Source organism: Hippoglossus stenolepis, chromosome 11, assembly GCF_022539355.2.
Source record: "Hippoglossus stenolepis isolate QCI-W04-F060 chromosome 11, HSTE1.2, whole genome shotgun sequence".
Taxonomy (NCBI): Eukaryota; Metazoa; Chordata; class Actinopteri; order Pleuronectiformes; family Pleuronectidae; genus Hippoglossus; species Hippoglossus stenolepis.
The window spans coordinates 2364401-2383028 of record NC_061493.1 but is presented as its reverse complement, the minus strand read 5'-3'; the positions used below and the strand labels follow the sequence as shown (position 1 = coordinate 2383028).

At 43.2% G+C, this 18628-nt stretch overlaps 1 protein-coding gene across 1 annotated transcript; it reads right to left on the bottom strand.

The window, feature by feature from the left end:
• Window positions 1-1747: 1747 nt before the first annotated feature.
• On the bottom strand, window positions 1748-11587 carry LOC118117297. Its single transcript, XM_047342133.1, is given in 7 exon segments — window positions 1748-3661; window positions 3663-4105; window positions 4108-4823; window positions 7202-7261; window positions 7401-7463; window positions 9022-9308; window positions 10073-11587. Coding segments are annotated over 7 exon segments (4998 nt in total).
• Between the last annotated feature and the right edge of the window lie 7041 nt (window positions 11588-18628).

The window sequence follows — 18628 nt, the reverse complement described above, 5'->3', positions numbered from 1 at the left end:
CCCATCTGCGTAGGTTTGCTGCTGTAGGGGTCTGGCCCTCTGAGGCAGGAAACCGGCCGGCAACACGCAAGAAAAAGTGGCACGACCTGTTTTCTGAAGGTAGACTTGGAGAAAGTGATGTGTACAATCATTACACTTAAAGCAAAGTAATATTACATATTGAGAAATGCCCAATGCAGCTGAGGGGTCAAATGTCTCTGTTTGGAGGGACACAGTAACTGTGGTTTCCATAAAAAGAAGGTATCAGAGGTCTTGCATAGTATTATGATGTCTTAGTGTTGTATTACATATTACGAAATTTCATTTTCATTTCTTGGAACCTGTAGCCATCAGTCTCCGTCATCTTCTGTGACACCAAAACCAGGACCTTCATCTGCATCCCCCTTTTTATAACACCTGTATTTTGTTATGACCCTGTGGTAATTTAATTGACTGTAGATTAGTGGGAATATGAACCAATAAGACCACACGTTAAGTGCAAGGATCAGAACATTTAGGAGGTTTTATATTGTCAGGAACTTGATCAAATTACAACAAAGTAACTGACAGGAAGACTTCCATCATTGAGGCACCCTGTTTCTATCACTTTCAATAGGAAACTGCAGCACTAAGCTACACAAAACATACTAAATATTCACAAAGTGGGAGGAACGGGGGTCAGTAATTACCCTATAGAAGGTTTATCCAATCCTTTTAACTGTTCCCACCAGTGTTTGAACCCTTGATGTCTCCTCTCCTCAACCTCCAAACTACAGCCTGGCTGCTGAGAGGCTGAAGAACAACCCTGTGCACAGGGACTATCTGAAGGCTGTGTCTCAGAGCCAGCTTGAGAAGCTTCACATCATCCAGCAAGATCACATGCATGGCTACAGCCTTGCCTCATTCCATCTGGACCAAGACCTGAACAAACTGGACGACAAGGAGCTGGCTCGCAAGAAGGGCCAAATGGACGAACTGTTTGAGAAGAACCAAAGGCACGCAAAGATGATGCTGACCCGAGAAAGTCCACCCGAGAAAAGTGCAGCTGGGATGACGAATCTGATGAATTTGAAAAATGTTCCCAATCCTTTATGTATGTTATATATAGTATTGATTAGTAGTTTTGTATTTTGTTAAAAAATATATCAGTTGTCAGGGATATCAGCAAGGTCTGTGTACTAGTAAATGTGATCGTGTTTTTGATATAAATATTACCTTTGAAATTCATTTGTTTTATTAATTAAAGGTTTAAGTACCACAAATCAAATGGCATTTATTTTAACTGAAATGGGGAAACAGCAGTAGTCTCAATCAAATAAAAGCAATCTACAAGTTTATGTACCACTAATAAGGTACATAATTCATAGATTAGATGAAACAAACCCAAGTTTGTGAATGCCCTGTGATCATTTTACACACATCACTGCATTAAAAGAAGAATTTGTCAGTTAATGCCCCTATAAATTTCTGTGGAAGTTCAGGTTAACGACTGTTCACAGGAATCAGCAGGCAGCACAGAAAACTGCCAGGAACTACCGGGAATTGACGTGGGGTTCCAGTTTCGGGCAGTTTAAAAAGCCTGAGAAGCTTGGCAGTTGACCCCCTGCTCCTAGGTCTAGGGGAGGCTTTCACATGTAAATGACAAAACTGTGATCTTTACAATTCCCTTTTAAGAAAACCTCTCCTATAAAAACATCAGGCTTAGTATAATTCTGGAATCATAAATTGTATCTTGAGTAAATGTGCCTTATATAAGTAAGAATGCTATCTATTTGGCCTTTATATTCCTTTCGGAACATAGGCCATTGATGAATTGTTTCCACCCTCGTCTGTCTTGAGCCATCCTCTCCAGCTGTTTCCACGTCAGCCCCTTCTTCTTGAATTCCTGCTCTGTGCTCCTTCTCCAGGTGTTTTTGGGTCGTCCTCTACCCCGTTTGCCTTGTGGGTTCCATGTCAGTGCCTGTTTTGTTATTGCTGTTGTGTTTCTTCGTAGTGTGTGTCCAATCCAGCTCCATTTTCTCCTTAACAGCTGTATATCTACTGTTTCTTGCTTTGTGCATTCCCACAGGTTGATGTTGCTAATTGTGTTTGGCCAGAAGACTCCAAGGATGCGTCTTAGGCAGTGGTTTATGAAGGTTTGCAGTTTGTTCGTGATGTTAGTGGTGGTTCTCCAGGTTTCGGAGCCATAGAGCAGCACGGTTTTAACGTTGGAGTTGAAGATTTGGAGCTTCGTCTTGACGGAGATTTTTTTACTTTTCCAAATTTTGTTTAAGATGTTGAATGTTGTTCTTGCTTTCCCAATTCTTGTCTTCACGTCCTCCTCTGTCCCACCATCAACAGCTATCACACTTCCCAGGTAGGTGAATTTGTCAACATCTTCCAGCGTCTGGTCCCCGATGGTTATTGGGTCCATGTTCTTGGTGTTTATCCGCATTACTTTGGTTTTTGGTCCACTTATTTTGAGTCCAAGTCCAGCTGCAGTTTTTCCTAGCAGTTTGGATTCGTCCTGCATCTGTTGGTGGCTATGGGAGAGTAGTGCAATGTCATCCGCAAAGTCAAGGTCCTCCAGATGTTCTGTCAGACTCCACTGGATGCCAGTCCTTTTATTGTGGGTTGATTGTACCATGATCCAGTCAATGCACAGAAGGAAGAGGAAAGGGGAAAGCAGGCAGCCCTGTTTCACGCCGGTGAGCACTTTGAATTTTTCTTGTGCGCATCCCTGGAAGAGTACGTTGCATTGCATGTCCCAGTACATGTTCTTAATGATGTTGATATACTTTGGGGGGATTCCACAGTGTGCCATGAGTTTCCATAGCATTTCACGGTCTACACTGTCAAATGCCTTTTCAAAGTCTATGAAATTCACATAAACAGGTGTTTGCCATTCTATGGACTGCTCAATAATGATCCTGAGGCTAGCAATTTGGTCGCTGCATGATCTTTCATTCCTGAAACCAGCTTGGTTTTCTCTCAGTTCATCATCAACCCCCTTACGCAGTCTCTCCAAGATGATGCGGCTGAACACTTTGCCTGGTGTTGATAGCAACATGATCCCTCGGTAGCTGTTGCAATCCCTGAGGTTTCCTTTCTTTAGTATGACAGAAATGAGCCCGTCCTTCCAGTCTGTTGGTATGTTTCCTTCTTCAATCCATATGGTCTTTATTAGCTGGTGGAGCATGGTGGTTGAGGTGTCGAGATCCGCTTGTAGAGCCTCTGATGGAATGTCATCTGGCCCTGCTGCTTTGCCACGTCGCAATGCCTTGATGGCCTTCCTCACCTCAGATCTTGTTGGGGGGGGGGGTGCACAGTGGATGTCAAGCGTGTGCGTGGCTGGTGGGATCTCTACCTTTTGGGCAGGGGGCTGTCTGTTGAGCAGCTCCCTAAAGTGGTCTGTCCACCTTTGATGTTGTTCTTCCTTGGTGGTGAGGAGTCGTCCCTGTTTGTCCCTGATCTGCGTGTTTGTCTGCCTAAACTTTCCAGCTAGTTTCTTGGTGGTCATGTAGAGTTCTTTGAGGTTGTTTTTTCCAGCTGCTTCCTCTGCTTCCTCTGCCAAATTCTCGATGTAGTTCCGCTTGTCACGTTTTGCACTTTTCTTCACCTCTTTATTTGCTGTTTCATATTCTTTGTGAGCTGCTGCCTTTTTTGCTCGGGTTTTGCTTTTGTTTAGTGTGTCTTTTTTTTGCCCTCCTTTCTTCAATTTTCTTCAGTGTGTTTGTTGATAACCAAGGTTTATGTTTTTTTGTTTTTCTCCCCACTACTTCTAGGCATGCCTCCTTCCATATGTTTTTCAGGTTGTTCCAGTGCTCTTCCACTGATTTGTGCTCTTCTTCTTGCAGGGCTTGGAACCTGTTCTGTAAGGTGGTCTGGTACAGTTCAGTTGTTCCTATGTCCTGGAAGAGCTGGATGTTGAACTTTGTTCTTGTGTTGATGCGGTTGTTGCATTGCTTCAGCTTGACCTGGAGTTTTGCAGCCAGTAGGTGGTGATCTGACCCAGCGTCTGCCCCCCTCTTCACACGGACATCTAGGAGAGAGTGCCTGAACTTCCTGTTTATACATATGTGGTCGATTTGGTTTTCGGTAGTGTGGTCAGGTGACATCCAGGTGGCTTTGTGGATGGGTTTATGGGAAAGACTGTCCCACCTATGACCAGATTGTAATGACAGATGTCTGCAAATCTCTCACCGTTTTCGTTCATGCAGCCGATGTCATGTTTCCCCATTACCAGTTGGTATCCACTGTTGTTGTTTCCCACCTTTGCGTTCATGTCGCCCATAAGTAGAGTGATGTCTTTTTCTTTCCTGGCCTGGAGTAGCTGTTGTAGTTGGTTATAGAAAATGTCCTTTGTTTCCTCCTCAGTGTTGTTGGTGGGTGCATAACACTGTATGAGTTGGAGGTTGATTCTTTTATGGGTAGTTTGGAATCTTGCAGTAATTAACCTGGAATTAATGGGCTCCCAGCTGATGAGGGCCCTCTGTGCTTTTTTGGAGAGCATAAAAGCCACTCCCTCTGTGTGTGGTGCTTTATCATCTGGGTGTCCAGAATAGAGTATGGACTCGCCACTGGCCAGTGTCACCTCTCCCGTCTGGAGCCATCTGGTTTCGCACAAACCGAGGATAGAGATCTTGAATCTCTTCATCTCACTTGCTATGACTTACGTCTTTCCTGCTGTGTACATGGTCCTGATGTTCCAGGTTGCAATGTTAGTAGGTTGCCTGGGCGATAGAAGATTCTGACGCACCCTCTCCGTATGGTTTTCGAAATGCGTCTTCATTTCCTCTTCAGCCTGTGTGGTTGGAGAGTCTTCATCTCCCAGGTTGCGGGTTTCTTTTTCTTCATCAATGTTTCTGTAATCATTTTTATCCACTTCACAGGTGATTGGCCTATGAGCTTCACCAGTGCCCTATTGGTCAGCATTACCTGCTTCCACCTCTCACGACAAGGACGTTAGGGTTGGACTTTGAGAGGTCAAGAATGCTATGAGTGTAATCATAGATACAATTTTCAGGGTACATCTGATGATACATTGTCAACATTTCATGTCTGTCAAGCTCATCCAAGAAAATCAGTTGGAAAGGAGAGAGTGGCACCACTTTACAGTTTTCTAAGAGAAGTCTTTCTGCTGACACCAAAACACTGCTTCACATAAAGCATATCAGCTGTGTCATCGCATGATAAAGTCCCAAATATTTATCCTCCCAAATTACTGGAAAAAAATCAGCACCATATTCACATGTCCATGACGTACTAAGCTGTTGACTCCAATAATTTGGAAACTTCCTCAGTATTGCATTAAAACACTCAACACTTTTATCCAAAGCGACTTACAATAAGTGCATTCAACTATGAGGGTACAAACCCAGAACAGCAAGAATCATGTAATTACATTAACCTAACACCAGAAAGAAAAAACAGGTCCTCAGTCACATACTTATCCTATATAAATGTAAATTACAATTTAAAAACTGTTATAACCACTGCTTCAAAAGTGAAAAGGTCATATGTGAAGTTTTACTCTGAAAACATCGCACTCAGTTCGTGAATACGTCCATTCCTGAAGATGCCACGTCAGTCGTTAACGTCATCACGTTAGAGGGCTCGGTCAATCACAGCCTCATGAATGAAGCGTCTGTCTCCCGCAAACAAGAAACTACCGGATGTTGTTTTGCGTGGTTTGATGAATGACTCTGTTTTCAGTGTAAAAAACGTTCTGAAGTCAACACGACACTGTTTTCCCTGGAAGAGAGGATGACTGCGTTGGAAAGCCACGGGCCCAGTGTGGAGGAGTTGAAGCGGAAAAGACGGGCGCACAATCACAAAATTACGGTAAGAGGTAAACTAAAGAGAGAAGCCATTGCTTAGTGCTAAGCTAAGTAACTCTTAGATCTGAAAAGCGTGTTAACAACTGGGATTCGTGAGAAAGTTGCTAAAAGAAGAAGAGAGCATCGAGTGCTTGAGCAGAACTAGTGCATTTTTAAATATGTACGAACTGCTTAAACTTAAGAGTTTATTCTTGTTTTTTCGTAAACGTGACTTTTTGTCCTGTTGTATTTTATAGGAAACTGTCTGTCGTCTTCACATCCCTGAGGCAAATGGCCGGCGCCACGAACCAGAGCAAGGGTGAGATTAAATAAGAGACACTCTGTGCTGTATAAAATACTTTGTCTAGGTTTACTTTATCTGATCTATTTCACCATTGTGTTTTCACAGCCTGAGGCCCCAAGGCCCCCCCAACGAGGCAGTCACTGCACATTTGGCCGAGACTCTAGTCCGGATTTGCAGTGTGGAAAATGAAGCCATTGTATATAAGTAACTGTAGTAACTGTGTTTCCTACTGTGGATCTTCCAATGGTGAATTAGCCAGGCTATTTCCGTTTATTAATAATATACTCATGTTACTCATGTTGTGAGACTATATTATATATACACTGTGTGCACAATTATTAGGCAAGTTGTATTTTTGAGGATTCATTTTATTATTGAACAACTACAGTGCTCTCGGTCAATCCAAAATGTTAATAAACCTCAAACCTGAATATTTAAGAAAGTAAAAGTGAGGTTTTGGCTTTCTTAGGAGAATATCTATGTGTGCACAATTATTGGGCAACTATTAGTGTGCAGAATTATGATGCAACTAAATGAAAAACTAAAATTTTCCCATCTCACTTGTTTATTTTCATCTGTTAAAGTGAGAATAATAAACAAACAACTCAAAATGTACAAATTAACATTTCTGACATTTTAAAAAAAAATCAGTGACCAATATAGACACCCTTCTTTTCAATAACAGTAATAAGCCTTCCATTCATGGATTCCGTCAGTTTCTTGATCTGTTGACGATCAACTTTTTGTGCCGCAGCAACCACAGCCTCCCAGACACTGTTCTGTACTGTTTTCCTTCACCGTAAATCTCCGCTTAAGAAAGGCCCACAAGTTCTCAATAGGGTTTAGGTCAGGTGAGGAAGGGGGCCATGTCATTATTCTTTCATCTTTAAGGCCTTTACTGGCTAGCCACGCAGTGGAGTACTTTGATGCATGCGATGGAGCATTAGTCCTGCATAAAAATCATGGTCTTCTTGAAAGATGCAGACTTTTTCCTGTACCACTGCTTGAAGAAAGTGTCTTCTAAAAACTGGCAGTAGGTTTGGGAATTGATTTTGAGTCCATCTTCAACCCGAAAAGGTCCAACTAGCTCATCTTTAATAATACCAGCCCATACCAGTACCCCACCTCCACCTTGCTGGTGTCTGAGTTGAAGTGGAGCTCCAGCCACGGGCCCATCCATCTGGTCCGTCAAGAGTCACTCTCATCTCATCAGTCCATAAAAGCTTTGAAAAATCTGTCTTCAGATATTTCTTGGCCCAGTCTTGACGTTTCAACTTATGTGTCTTGTTCAGTGGTGGTCGGGTTTCAGCCTTCCTTACCTTGGCCATGTCTCTGAGCACTGAACACCTTGTACTTCTGGGCACTCCAGGTAGGTTGCAGTTCTGGAATATGACAGCACTGGAGGATAATGGGTTCCTGGTAGCTTCACGTTTGATTCTTCTCAAATCTTTGGCAGTTAATTTGCGTCTTTTTTTCTCAACACGTTTCTTGCGACTATTTGCAACAAAACGTTTGATGGTTCTGTGATCACGCCCCAATATCTTAGCAATGTCAAGAGTGCTGCATCCCTCTGAAAGACTTTTTACAATTTTTGACTTTTCAGAGTCAGTTAAATCTTTTTTTTGGCCAATTTTGCCTGAGGAAAAGAAGCTGCCTAATAATTATGCACACCTTGATATAGGGTGTTGATCTCCTTAGGCCACACCCTCCCTCATTACACAAATACACATCACCTGATATGCTTAAATCCAATAGGCAGTCAAGTTTATACAGCCTGGAGTTGGAAAATATGCATAAAAATGATGATATGGTCAAAATACTCACTTACCTAATAATTGTGCACAGTGTATATCTAAATGAGGGATATTCACAGTAAAATAAGAAAGAAGATGCTAAAATCCTATTAAATATAATTTGAGTATTACAACAATATTTATCTTTGGAAAAAACACAGCTTCCAAAAAATAGTTTCATATCATACAAAATTAGGTATATGTATAGATTTCCATATATGGTTTGAAGCGATGTTCTATGGCCAAGTTTTAGACGAGAAACCAAGCCTGCAGTTTCAAACCTCTTCAGGGCAAATTTCATTCAAAGTGCTTAAATACCTCATTCAGCTGACAAAAGACACTGGCCAACTGACCATTAGTACCACAATATATTCAAAGATGTTGCGGCCGAAACGTGACCAAATCTGATCTACTCCAGCTGGGTGAAGTGTCCACTCCGCATAGAGAGGATTTCCCCTGGACAAAAGGTCCACACCCAGATTCTGAATTCCGGGAACGTGGGTCGCTCTCACGGAGAGGAGATGCACCTCGCCCCATAATATCAGTCTGCGTGCAAGAGTGTGTAACTGTAGAGAACGTAGACCCCCCTGACGATTGATATACGCCACCGTGGTCGTATTGTCCGTCCTCACTAACACATGATGTCCCTGGAGGAACGGCAGAAAATGTTTCAGCGACAGGAAAACTGCCATCAACTCCAGATAATTTATATGGGCATGTTGGAGATCTGTGCTCCACATCCCATTCACGGATCTGCCCTCAAACACACCGCCCCAGCCTGACAGGCTGGCGTCCGTTGTCACCACCTTTCTGGCAGATATTGCGCCCATGCGCACCCCCGCTGTCAAGAAAGACGGCTGTTGCCAGGGTCGCAGCGCGAGGACGCAAGACGCGCAAACCGTTACACTGCGGCGTCTGTGGTGCACAGGATCCAGTCTGAGAGAAGCTACCCAACGCTGGAAATCTCTCATGTACAGCCTGCCCAGCCTCACCACCAATATTGTTGAGGCCATCAGTCCCAGTAACCTGAGGCACAGTCCGTACGTGACCCGACGTGTTATGGCAAAATGAGAGAGAGTGGACCTGAAAGTGTACACTCTCTCGGCTGATAGGCGAGCCATGTAGGTCAGTGAATTTAACGTGAGACCCAGAAATGTCCTGTCTCGGTGTTAACACGCTCTTGTCCCTGTTCACCACAAAACCCTGATCGGCCAGGTGTGTCAGCACAATGCCTGTGTGCGCCGCAGCCTCTTGCTCTGAGCGCGCCAGCAGCAGCCAGTCGTCCAGATAGTGGCCAAGCGTATACCCCGCTCCCTGAGGGGGGCTATAGCGGCATCGACACATTTCACAAACACCCTCGGGCTCAGTGACAGGCCAAATGGGAGTACTAGGTACTCGTACACTGTGTCCTGAAAAGCGAACCTCAGATATTTCCTGTGCGGAGGATAAATGGGAATGTGAAAATATGCGTCTTTCAGATCGATTGATGTGAACCAGTCCCCCGGCCGGATCAAACGTATCAGCGTTGTGTGTGTTAGCATGCGAAACTTGTATCTCCTGAGATACAAGTTCAAAATGCGAAGGTCCAGGATGGGACGTAAGCAGGTCCCCCCTTTCTTTGGGACCAGGAAATACCTCGAATAGAAACCCTCCAGCACTATTCGTATGGCACTTTTGTTTAATAGAGCTGATATTTCTTCCCGTAACACCCGGGCCGACTCTCCCCGCGCACGGGAAGCGATGAGATCGTTGAAACGGGGGGTATTGTGGTGAATTGAAGCCTGTAGCCTTTGGCCAGTGTTCTCAATACCCATTCTGACGCTGCGCATCCTTTCCAACTCTCTAACCTCAAAGTTAGGGGGGAGTGAAGCTCTGTCTGACACAGACGATCTCTGGGGGCCCGTACCAGCTGTACAACACTGCCGAGTATTACTGCGCATGCGCGGTCTGACTGACTCGGGACGAGCGGAACGGGATGTTTCACCACAGGTGGGACGCTGTTTCCCCCTTGTGGTGTCATGGGGGAAAACACTGTGCTCTGCACCTCTGTGTTTTGTTGTTTTTGTTTTTGTGTTTTTTTGTTTTTGTAACCCTGCGCCCTCGGCTGTGAGCCTGGATGCGTCAGTGGAAAACATTTTATTGACACAAACTGTGTGTGAGTGCTTGTGAGACATTGATGTGGTGTTGAACAATCCCACATCTGAACCATGTCTCTTCGCCTCTTGACTGGGACGCACGAACTGAGCTCCGGGCCCACGCGTCGCCGAGAGGGAGGGGTGGCACTGGGTAATTTCGTTGGTGCTCGCACCCGGTAACTGAGCCCTGGGGCGCTTCGGGATGCGGAAAGCAGGGGGGGCACTCCTAGAGGCAACCTGAGCGAAAGTCTGCCGGGGGGGCGGTTGCGCCGCAGCAGGTGTTTTCCTCGGAAGGCAGAGCTGTAGAGCCTCATCCTCCTTTTTCTTCGCCTCGCAGCGCTTTTGCATTGAGGCGAGAGCGGAGCCAAAGACGCCCTCGGGGACAATAGGCATGTCCAGGATGTCCTCCTTTTCTCTATCGGACAGATTGGTCAGATTCAGCCATCTTGTCCTCTCTTGTAACACCAACATCAACATGCACTTCCCCGCCGCCTGTACAGCGCACCGCTGGACACGTAGGCAGATATCCGCAATTGTGGTGATCTCGTCCCACGCGGAACATTCGGGCACGTCGGCTATGTCGTCAAAAAGCTCCGCTTGGTAAGCTGACAACATGGAGGTGACGTTGAGAGCCCTCACTGTCAAAGCCGCCGCTTTATAAGCTCGCTCAGTCATGGCGGATTGGAAGCGATCGGCTTTTGTGGGGAGGGTGTGGGCCCTGGATGAGGCAGCTGACAGCCGTGGATGAAGGTGAGCTGCCACCAGGGGCTCCATGGGCGGCATGCGGGCCATGGCATGCTTGTCCATCCCTTCAACATCCAGGGAAGACGCACCTTGAATGGTGGTTTTGCTGGAGTAAGGGTTTTGCTTCCATGAGGTGGTAACTTCGTCCAGGAGCTCCGGGAACACCGGGCTGTCTCGCAGCCCTTTTAGCTTTAGCCCGGGTAATTTCTTCCCCTCGTAGTGGGACCTTGGGGCCTCTGCCACGACCGCAGACCATGGAATCTGCAGTCTCTCCGCGGCACGTTTACACACATCGTGCATATCGCCGCTAGGCTGGGGCGTAATTGCCTCACCCGAGCCCTTTGCCGGGCTTGGAGAGCTGAGAGCCTGTGCAGTTGGAACGAAGGAGGATTCATAATCCTCGTCGTCACCGTCCGACACCAGACAATCCTCGCCGTCGGACTCATCCTCCTCATCGTAATCCAACATGAGGGGTGGCTCCGTTAGCGGGTTCAGCAAATCCAGCGTGGAGCCCCAGCGCCGAATCTCTGGTTCGGGAGTGTCCTCCTCGTCCACACCGGGTTGGGGTTCCTCGGTAGTGGCACTGGAAAGGATCGGGTCCCTCTCAGAGAGGCTAGCTTGGCGTGCTAGTCGTCGGCGGAGACTCTTCGCTGTGAAGCGGGCGCAGTCGGCGCACGAGCCCGCGTTGCTGATAGCGGCGTGGGCATGTTCCTGCCCGAGACACGCAGAGCAGACCTGGTGTGTGTCCATGCTCGAGATTTTATTTCCACAGGTGCACAGGCGATGGGCATCGCCTAGTTGCGAGGTGGAGGGAAGCTTGGCAGCTTGGTCCATTTAGCTTGGTGTGCTAAAGGGGAGCAAATTATCTGGAGTGATAATCTCTGTTAGCTAGCTCCGGTGGCAGGCAGTGTGGTGACCGCAGGCTCCCGGTGCCGTTAGCTATTTCAATAGAAAAACTACCTATGGTGAAGGCAGTCGGATCGGTGTTTTTTACCACAAGCGTCCGGCGATGGAGGTGTTAGCTCCGGTCTATGGACAGCAGCTAGTTAGCATCGACGCCGATCAAAGTTGCTTGTTCGTGAAGCGAGAAGAGGTGTTTGAATGACGTGTGACGCCGCGTCCACCGTATTTAAGGTGCGGTACCTTGACGCGGACGTCACGACTGCCAGCCAATCAGGGCTGGTGAATTGGTATAAGTGCTTCTGTGAATACGCGCGAGGGGCGTATCCCATAGTGAGACATCGAAACGAATGCTAAGAAAGAGAACCACAGCTTTGGTATAAACCGCAAGTTATTGTGATTACAACATATTTCAAAATACATATTGCATCAGGTTGCAAAAACTAAATTAATGATGTATCCTTTCCATCCTATACACAAAATAAAAATAAATACACAGATAATTACTTCCCCAAGGAGGTTATCTTTTCATCTGCGTTTCTTTGTCTGTTATTTAGCAGGATTATGCGACATCTGGATGGACTACCACAAAACTTGGCGGAAGGATGTGGTATGGATCTCAGAATAATCCATACAAATTTGGGTGTGGATCTGGATCAGGGGTAGATCCAGGATTTCTTTTTTTTCCTTTATCTCCATGATAAAGGAGATACATTTTTTCCTAAAAAGTCCACAATGTTAAAACGTTGTGGACTTTAAAAAAAAAAAAATCCTAAAGAAATTATACAGAAATCACAATGAAAGAAATCTAGCATATTTGCAGAACTGATATGAGTGTGTAATTGGGTGTGGCTTGATTGAATTTAGGGATTATTTACACGAAAAAATTCACAATTTGTCACAAAATTTAATGATGGCCAAAACTCCATTTTGAATTGTGTAGAGATAAAAGACAAGGGTCTTCCCCAAACTCTTGCCCCAAAGTTATAGTAATTATACTGTTGTGTGATATCATTGTGTGCTAGGGCAGAAAGATGTCCTTTTATTTCAACTTTGGACTCTATAAACCAAACCAGGACAAACGGTCCACTAGTCTTTTTAACTTAGAAAGGTTCCTTACTGAGCGAAACCATCAAATGTTTCTGTGGCAGCTAAAATAAGAGCTGCTCAAATTCTCTAAATGACAAGAAAAGGAGCTTTAACATCTCCTATTTTATCTCCTTTAGCAAAAGAAACACTGGACCATCCTTTATGAAGCAAAGGAGAAAAGGCTGTTCCCACAATTCATTGCAGCAGCAACATTTAATATGGCACAACATTGTAGCTGCACTTGGGCAGACCCACATTAATTAAGAAAAGAACAAAAACATAACAGCTGTTTTATTCTCGTAACACGATTCCAAACCTATGTAAATCTTCCCTCCCTTTTCCTTCTGTATGAACTGAAAACATCTTTTCTCAGGAGGGGGGATCCTGTTTGGGACACTTGAATCTTGAATTGTAGGTGTAGGCTACAGCCCAGTTTGTCACCGTATGTTTCTCCAGTTATATATAAAGTTGTTTTTTAGATAAACCTGTGCGTGCGGATATTCTTTACACCGTGGTTCCCTTTCCCTATCTTTTTATGGATTATCCTTCAAATTTTTCCTTAACCCCATGACCTTTTTAATCTGGGTGAGGGAAAAGTGGTAGGGAAGACAAACAGTACAAAAACCACCTGTCCACATTGATTTATCTACAGTGTCTGTATGGCTGCATTATCTTACTAAACCAGTAGAGAGCACCAAAGCTCTTTACCAGCAGCATGCTCTGAGGTAACTATTTTATAAGTTGACCATTGGCACTGACACCACTCTGCTGATTATTGATTAGATTGCAGATGTCAACATGTCCTGGATGTAAAATCACAGCTGTTATAATGCTGACACCTTGTTTCTCTTGCAAGCATCCAGCAGCTTGTACTGTCATTGAAGGAATGATGATGAGATGCTGATCAGGATGACCAGGCATGAGCCTCAGGGCCCTTGGTCTTGTAGGCTTGAGCTTCTGTTTGAAGTGAATGTCAAATATCTTTAATGTACTTGCACGATTACATTTTATTGTATTTTTTGTCTCTTTTCCTATATAATGTAGCTGGCATAGGACCACAAATATGTCCTATGGTATTTTGTATAACATTTGTGGACCTTTCTTATCAAGGGGAACTTTTATGTTCCTATATGTCATGGCTAAAGAGAAATCTGGATCCTGAAACAGTGTAGCAGTGCAGATATACGAGCACTTGGAAGAACTTGGAAATGGGGTTATTGGTGTTAAAGCAGGAAAGTAGACCAGTTTCTTCTCAGTCAGAAGCACTATTTTGGATAATTGTGTGGATCTGGATGTGATGTCAAGTCAATTTTATTTATACAGCCCCAAATCCCAAGAGAAGTTATATCAGGGCACTTATCACATAGAGGAGGTTTAGAAAGTATTCTACAAACCAGGACCTTTTGTATGTGAGGTGGATGTGGTGAAAATGGTGACTTTATGTATTTGAATTACATAGATAATTTTCAATCCAGTTGAGTTTGTGTGAATAAATCAAATAGATTGAGAGTGACTTAATTAAATAAAATTAGTTATATATATAAATATATGCCTTAAACACACAATGTATTTAATCAATTGATAATTATTTCTTGAGTGATTACAGAAACCTTTCAAAAATAACCACCATTTGTGTCAGGTGGATTTTAGGCTAGTCATATATTACAATCATGAAATCTCATTATCTACTTCACTTTGTTCTCAAGTCAAGCTGTAAATTTAAAAGGTCATTGTTCAGTGGGGCATTACAGGCTGATGTATACACAACACCTAAAAACAAGAGTTAAATATATGCTTATAAGATACAGGGTATTTTGTTCCAATTTTACAAAGCTGTGGATGTTAGATGTTAGAACACAGAACAGGTTCTAATTTAATAATTAAATGTTAGGAGCTCTACTGAGTGATACTTGGAGATGCTGTAAAAACAAACTTAATGGGAGCATTGGAATTGACAGTACTATATTAATGCAGGGCTTCAGTAAGTATTGAACTTCCATAAAGTTAAAATCACTGCTTTTAGTTACTAATATGAGTCAAGCTGCAAAAACACTGAATACTACATTCCCCATAACGCAACCTTTCCTGCCTGGTAAATGCCCACTCAACAATTCAGTTGGTAAGCAAGCCCAAAGATGTGAAAAAACCCTGACGACAGCATCAGACCTTGATAAAGCAAATCCACAGTCACAGAAGGAATTCCTCCATATTATGAGTCTACTTTCACATCAGTTTGTGAAATAGTCACGAAATTGAATGTAGACATTTTTCTCCATCGACACAAAATCTATTTCAGTTGATGAATGGCAGTAGATGCAGAAAGAGGTTGTTGGTGTGAATGGTGGCACCTATGGGTGGCACATGACTGTGACACCCACGACCAGAGTCCTGTCCCGATCATATCCATAAATAAGCACTGCTAACATCGACATTACTGTAAAATGTATTTCGGTGAACACAAATCAATATAAAATCAATCAACATTCAGTTTCTTGACTATTTGACAAGAGTTTCTAATTTTAAGTGTGAATACTTTAAAGAAGCTGAATTATTATGTGTCATAATTTGTCACCATGGCAACTGAATGGCTTTATTTCCAATGCAAAATAACTAACTGTCAATGTCACATTCACGTCATTATTTAAACCGTAGGGGGAAAGTCACATCAGCCTTAGTCAGATATACAGTATAAGGAATCTCTGAGACATACAATCTTGTTCACTTCATTAAGAGAAAAACATACATGTCAGTACACTAAATCCCTTTTGCAAAATCTTTATGGAATATTTCATTGAAGCGTACATCACCAAGTTAAAAGATCAAAAAAAATATTTTTAAGACTTAATGTTCACAACCACATACGTACAAGGAGAGGATTATTGGTTACTGTAAATGTTCTGCCTGCAAAGAGCTCCCTTCCAGAAGCAATTTCAACTAATGGAGCCAAAATGCACAGTCCTCCTTAGGAGCAAAATGCATTCGAAAGTTCAGGGAAACAATATGAGGCTTATGCGATTCAGTTGTATATATCAAACTAGTTTTTCCTGAACTTTCCAGTATACATTTTACATTCGTGCTTCACAAAGGAGTCTTGACAAAAGGTGCACCCGAACTTAACGTGATGCAGGCTGGTCTTAACACAATTTATGCTGGTTAGAATTTGTGTCTGACTTCATCCAGTGCTGCAAAACGTCACAAGGTCAAATGAGACCATAAAACATTGTGGGAGCAAGCCGGCTGCCGTCAGACTGTATTGTCGATCTGTGTTTTCTGCTCCGTATATTCATAAATGTAAGGTGTAAAAAGCCAAATCCTCTTTTTGTACTTGTAAAATGTACAATACAGGAATAATATCTACCTTTTACCTTGTAAAATAAATAGAATATATATCTAATGTAATTAATATTAACAATGTTCCATGTGTGCCTTATTTTGTATTTCTAATGAGCTGATTCAATTTTTTTTTTTAAGTTCTCACTATTTATGTCCAAGACGATGTGTTGAATTTTCATGTCATTGTGACATTTTCACTTTACACTACAGTTTTAATTTTAGCTGAAAAAACGTTCTCAGTCAACTTTGTTCAAAAACACAGCGGTTTCCTACACATCCATTTAATCTGCAATAATAAAAGCAAACACCGCGAGATCGACCGTTGTTCTCGTCTCACTGAAGCTACGAGAAGTCAAATGTGTCCTACTTGACGTTTTTTACTCCGCCCCTACAGCTGCCAAAGATCATGTCGGCGGATCAATTCAGACCAAGTCCAAGTAGAATGCACCTAATAAGATGACAATTTGTAAAACAGAAATCCCAACAGTTTTTGACCAAGATACATTAGTTATTTACTTTAAACTCTTTTTAATCCTCTCGGTCCAGAGAAATACTTAAACTCGAACCCCTTCTACCCAGAGGAAGTTGTTAAGACATTTTTTGACCTAAATACATATAAGCATTGCCGTAGCCAGGATTTCAGAGAGCCTTGACATGAGGTACATCATGAGTAAAACTCTCACAAACAGATCCCAACTACAGGTCTCGAAAATAATAATGATTTTTTTTCCCCCAACATATAGGTTTAAATACTGCCTCAATGCCTTCTCCACACTGCCAGGAAGGAAACTGCTATAACCCCTGAATTCCTGTAAAACTACAGAGGATATTACTTCAGAATCCTGAATGATAACCATGACCCTACTTTCCAACAATGGGGGGTTAAATGTGTTGCTGAGGGGCACCAGACAAAATTGTCCCATTTTGCTGTTCTGCCCAGGTCCTCAAGCTGTATTGGGAAGTGAAACCAGTAAAAAAAAATTCCTGCAACCTGCTGCTCCGCCTCTACTTGACAACCTTGTAATAGCTAAAAAGCGTAAAGAATTGCTGGCAGCAATGTGAGCTAATTAGTTACACTGCACAGGAGAATCACGTTTATTCTTACACGTCATGAATGCAAACAAAACAACTAATGAAACGGAACCATGAGGCCTCAGACTCACCTACCTTCTACTGGCAATCGGCTGTCACAGCTGTCAGTCGTCTCACAGTAATGGCTGTGCTCTCTCAATGCTGGCCAGGGGCGTTTGACAAATTACATGCCTTCTTACAACGGGCAGCAGAGAAAATATCAACATTTATGTGGTCTACTTGTTCCAGAGACAGACATTATCCAGGTTGGAGTGTGTACATTCTGTTCAAGTAACATTTGCTACATTTCCATATAAATTCAAGTCCATTTTGCTACTCTCTGATTGCTGTGACAACAGTCATTCAGCCAACGCAACCAGAGTTGGTTCATGGGCTGTGTTTCCTAAGCATGCAAAAACCCTCTCACACATACAGGAATTGATGCATATTATGTTTGCAGTTCAGCATTTTGCATATAACATTATCATTATCCACTTCTGACATCTTGAATAAGTGTACAAACTGTTGTCAGCTGTGTATTATCAGATCGTGTGCTACATTTTATTTTGCCAATATTAAATTTAATGTTGTGATAAGATTTACAGAGAACATCAGTGATCCCCAGCGGATGAATCAGCACCATATTTAACAGGCAGATTTTGATAGCATTTATTGAGCACATCCATATATATTCTTTGGATATAAACCCTTTAAAAAAATAATAGTACAGCACACCTTTGCTAACTTAGCCATAAAAACATACAACTTGCATGCCAGAGTTTGTTGCACTTGGGGCTGTAAGATTGAGCGCAACTTCAAAACATTAATTTACTGATTTAAGTGTCTTGCATGGAGGCTAAGACACTGACAGGAGCACCAACCTAAAAATGACCCATTTTACCAGTCTGCACGGCAGCTAGCTGGACTGTTAGCTCTCATGTACACATGGATACTTTAATCAGTTGTGGGATGTTTAGGGGCAACTGTCACGTGGCATGTTTAGGGGCAACTGTCACGTGGCATTAACAACACCCAAAGACTGTAGAAGCAAAACTATGCTGAGAACACAAATGGGGGGGGCTGTGGCTGTCAAAGCATTTGTTTTGGTCCAAGATGCTGGTGCTTCTGTGATATCTAGTGGCAGGGAATATCGTATTTAAAATATTGAGAATAAAAGCCATGTCAACATGGACAGTATAGGGCCATCAGATAAAGATGGACAAAAATGTAGGTGGTCCAACATATCACAGCTCGACCGAAGTATGACAAGTAAATCATGGCATGACATGTAACAACTAATCAGGGGCATGCTAGAATGGAACACATTGTGACGTTTTAAGTGTCTTTGAACCCCAGCGCAGAGACAGAACACAGAGCACGAGGCAATACGGAAAGTTCAAGGGTGATGATTAAATCAAATAAAGCTGGATCGTGGATGTGATATAGATGACGGAGGGCAAAGGATATTTCTCTGTGATGTTA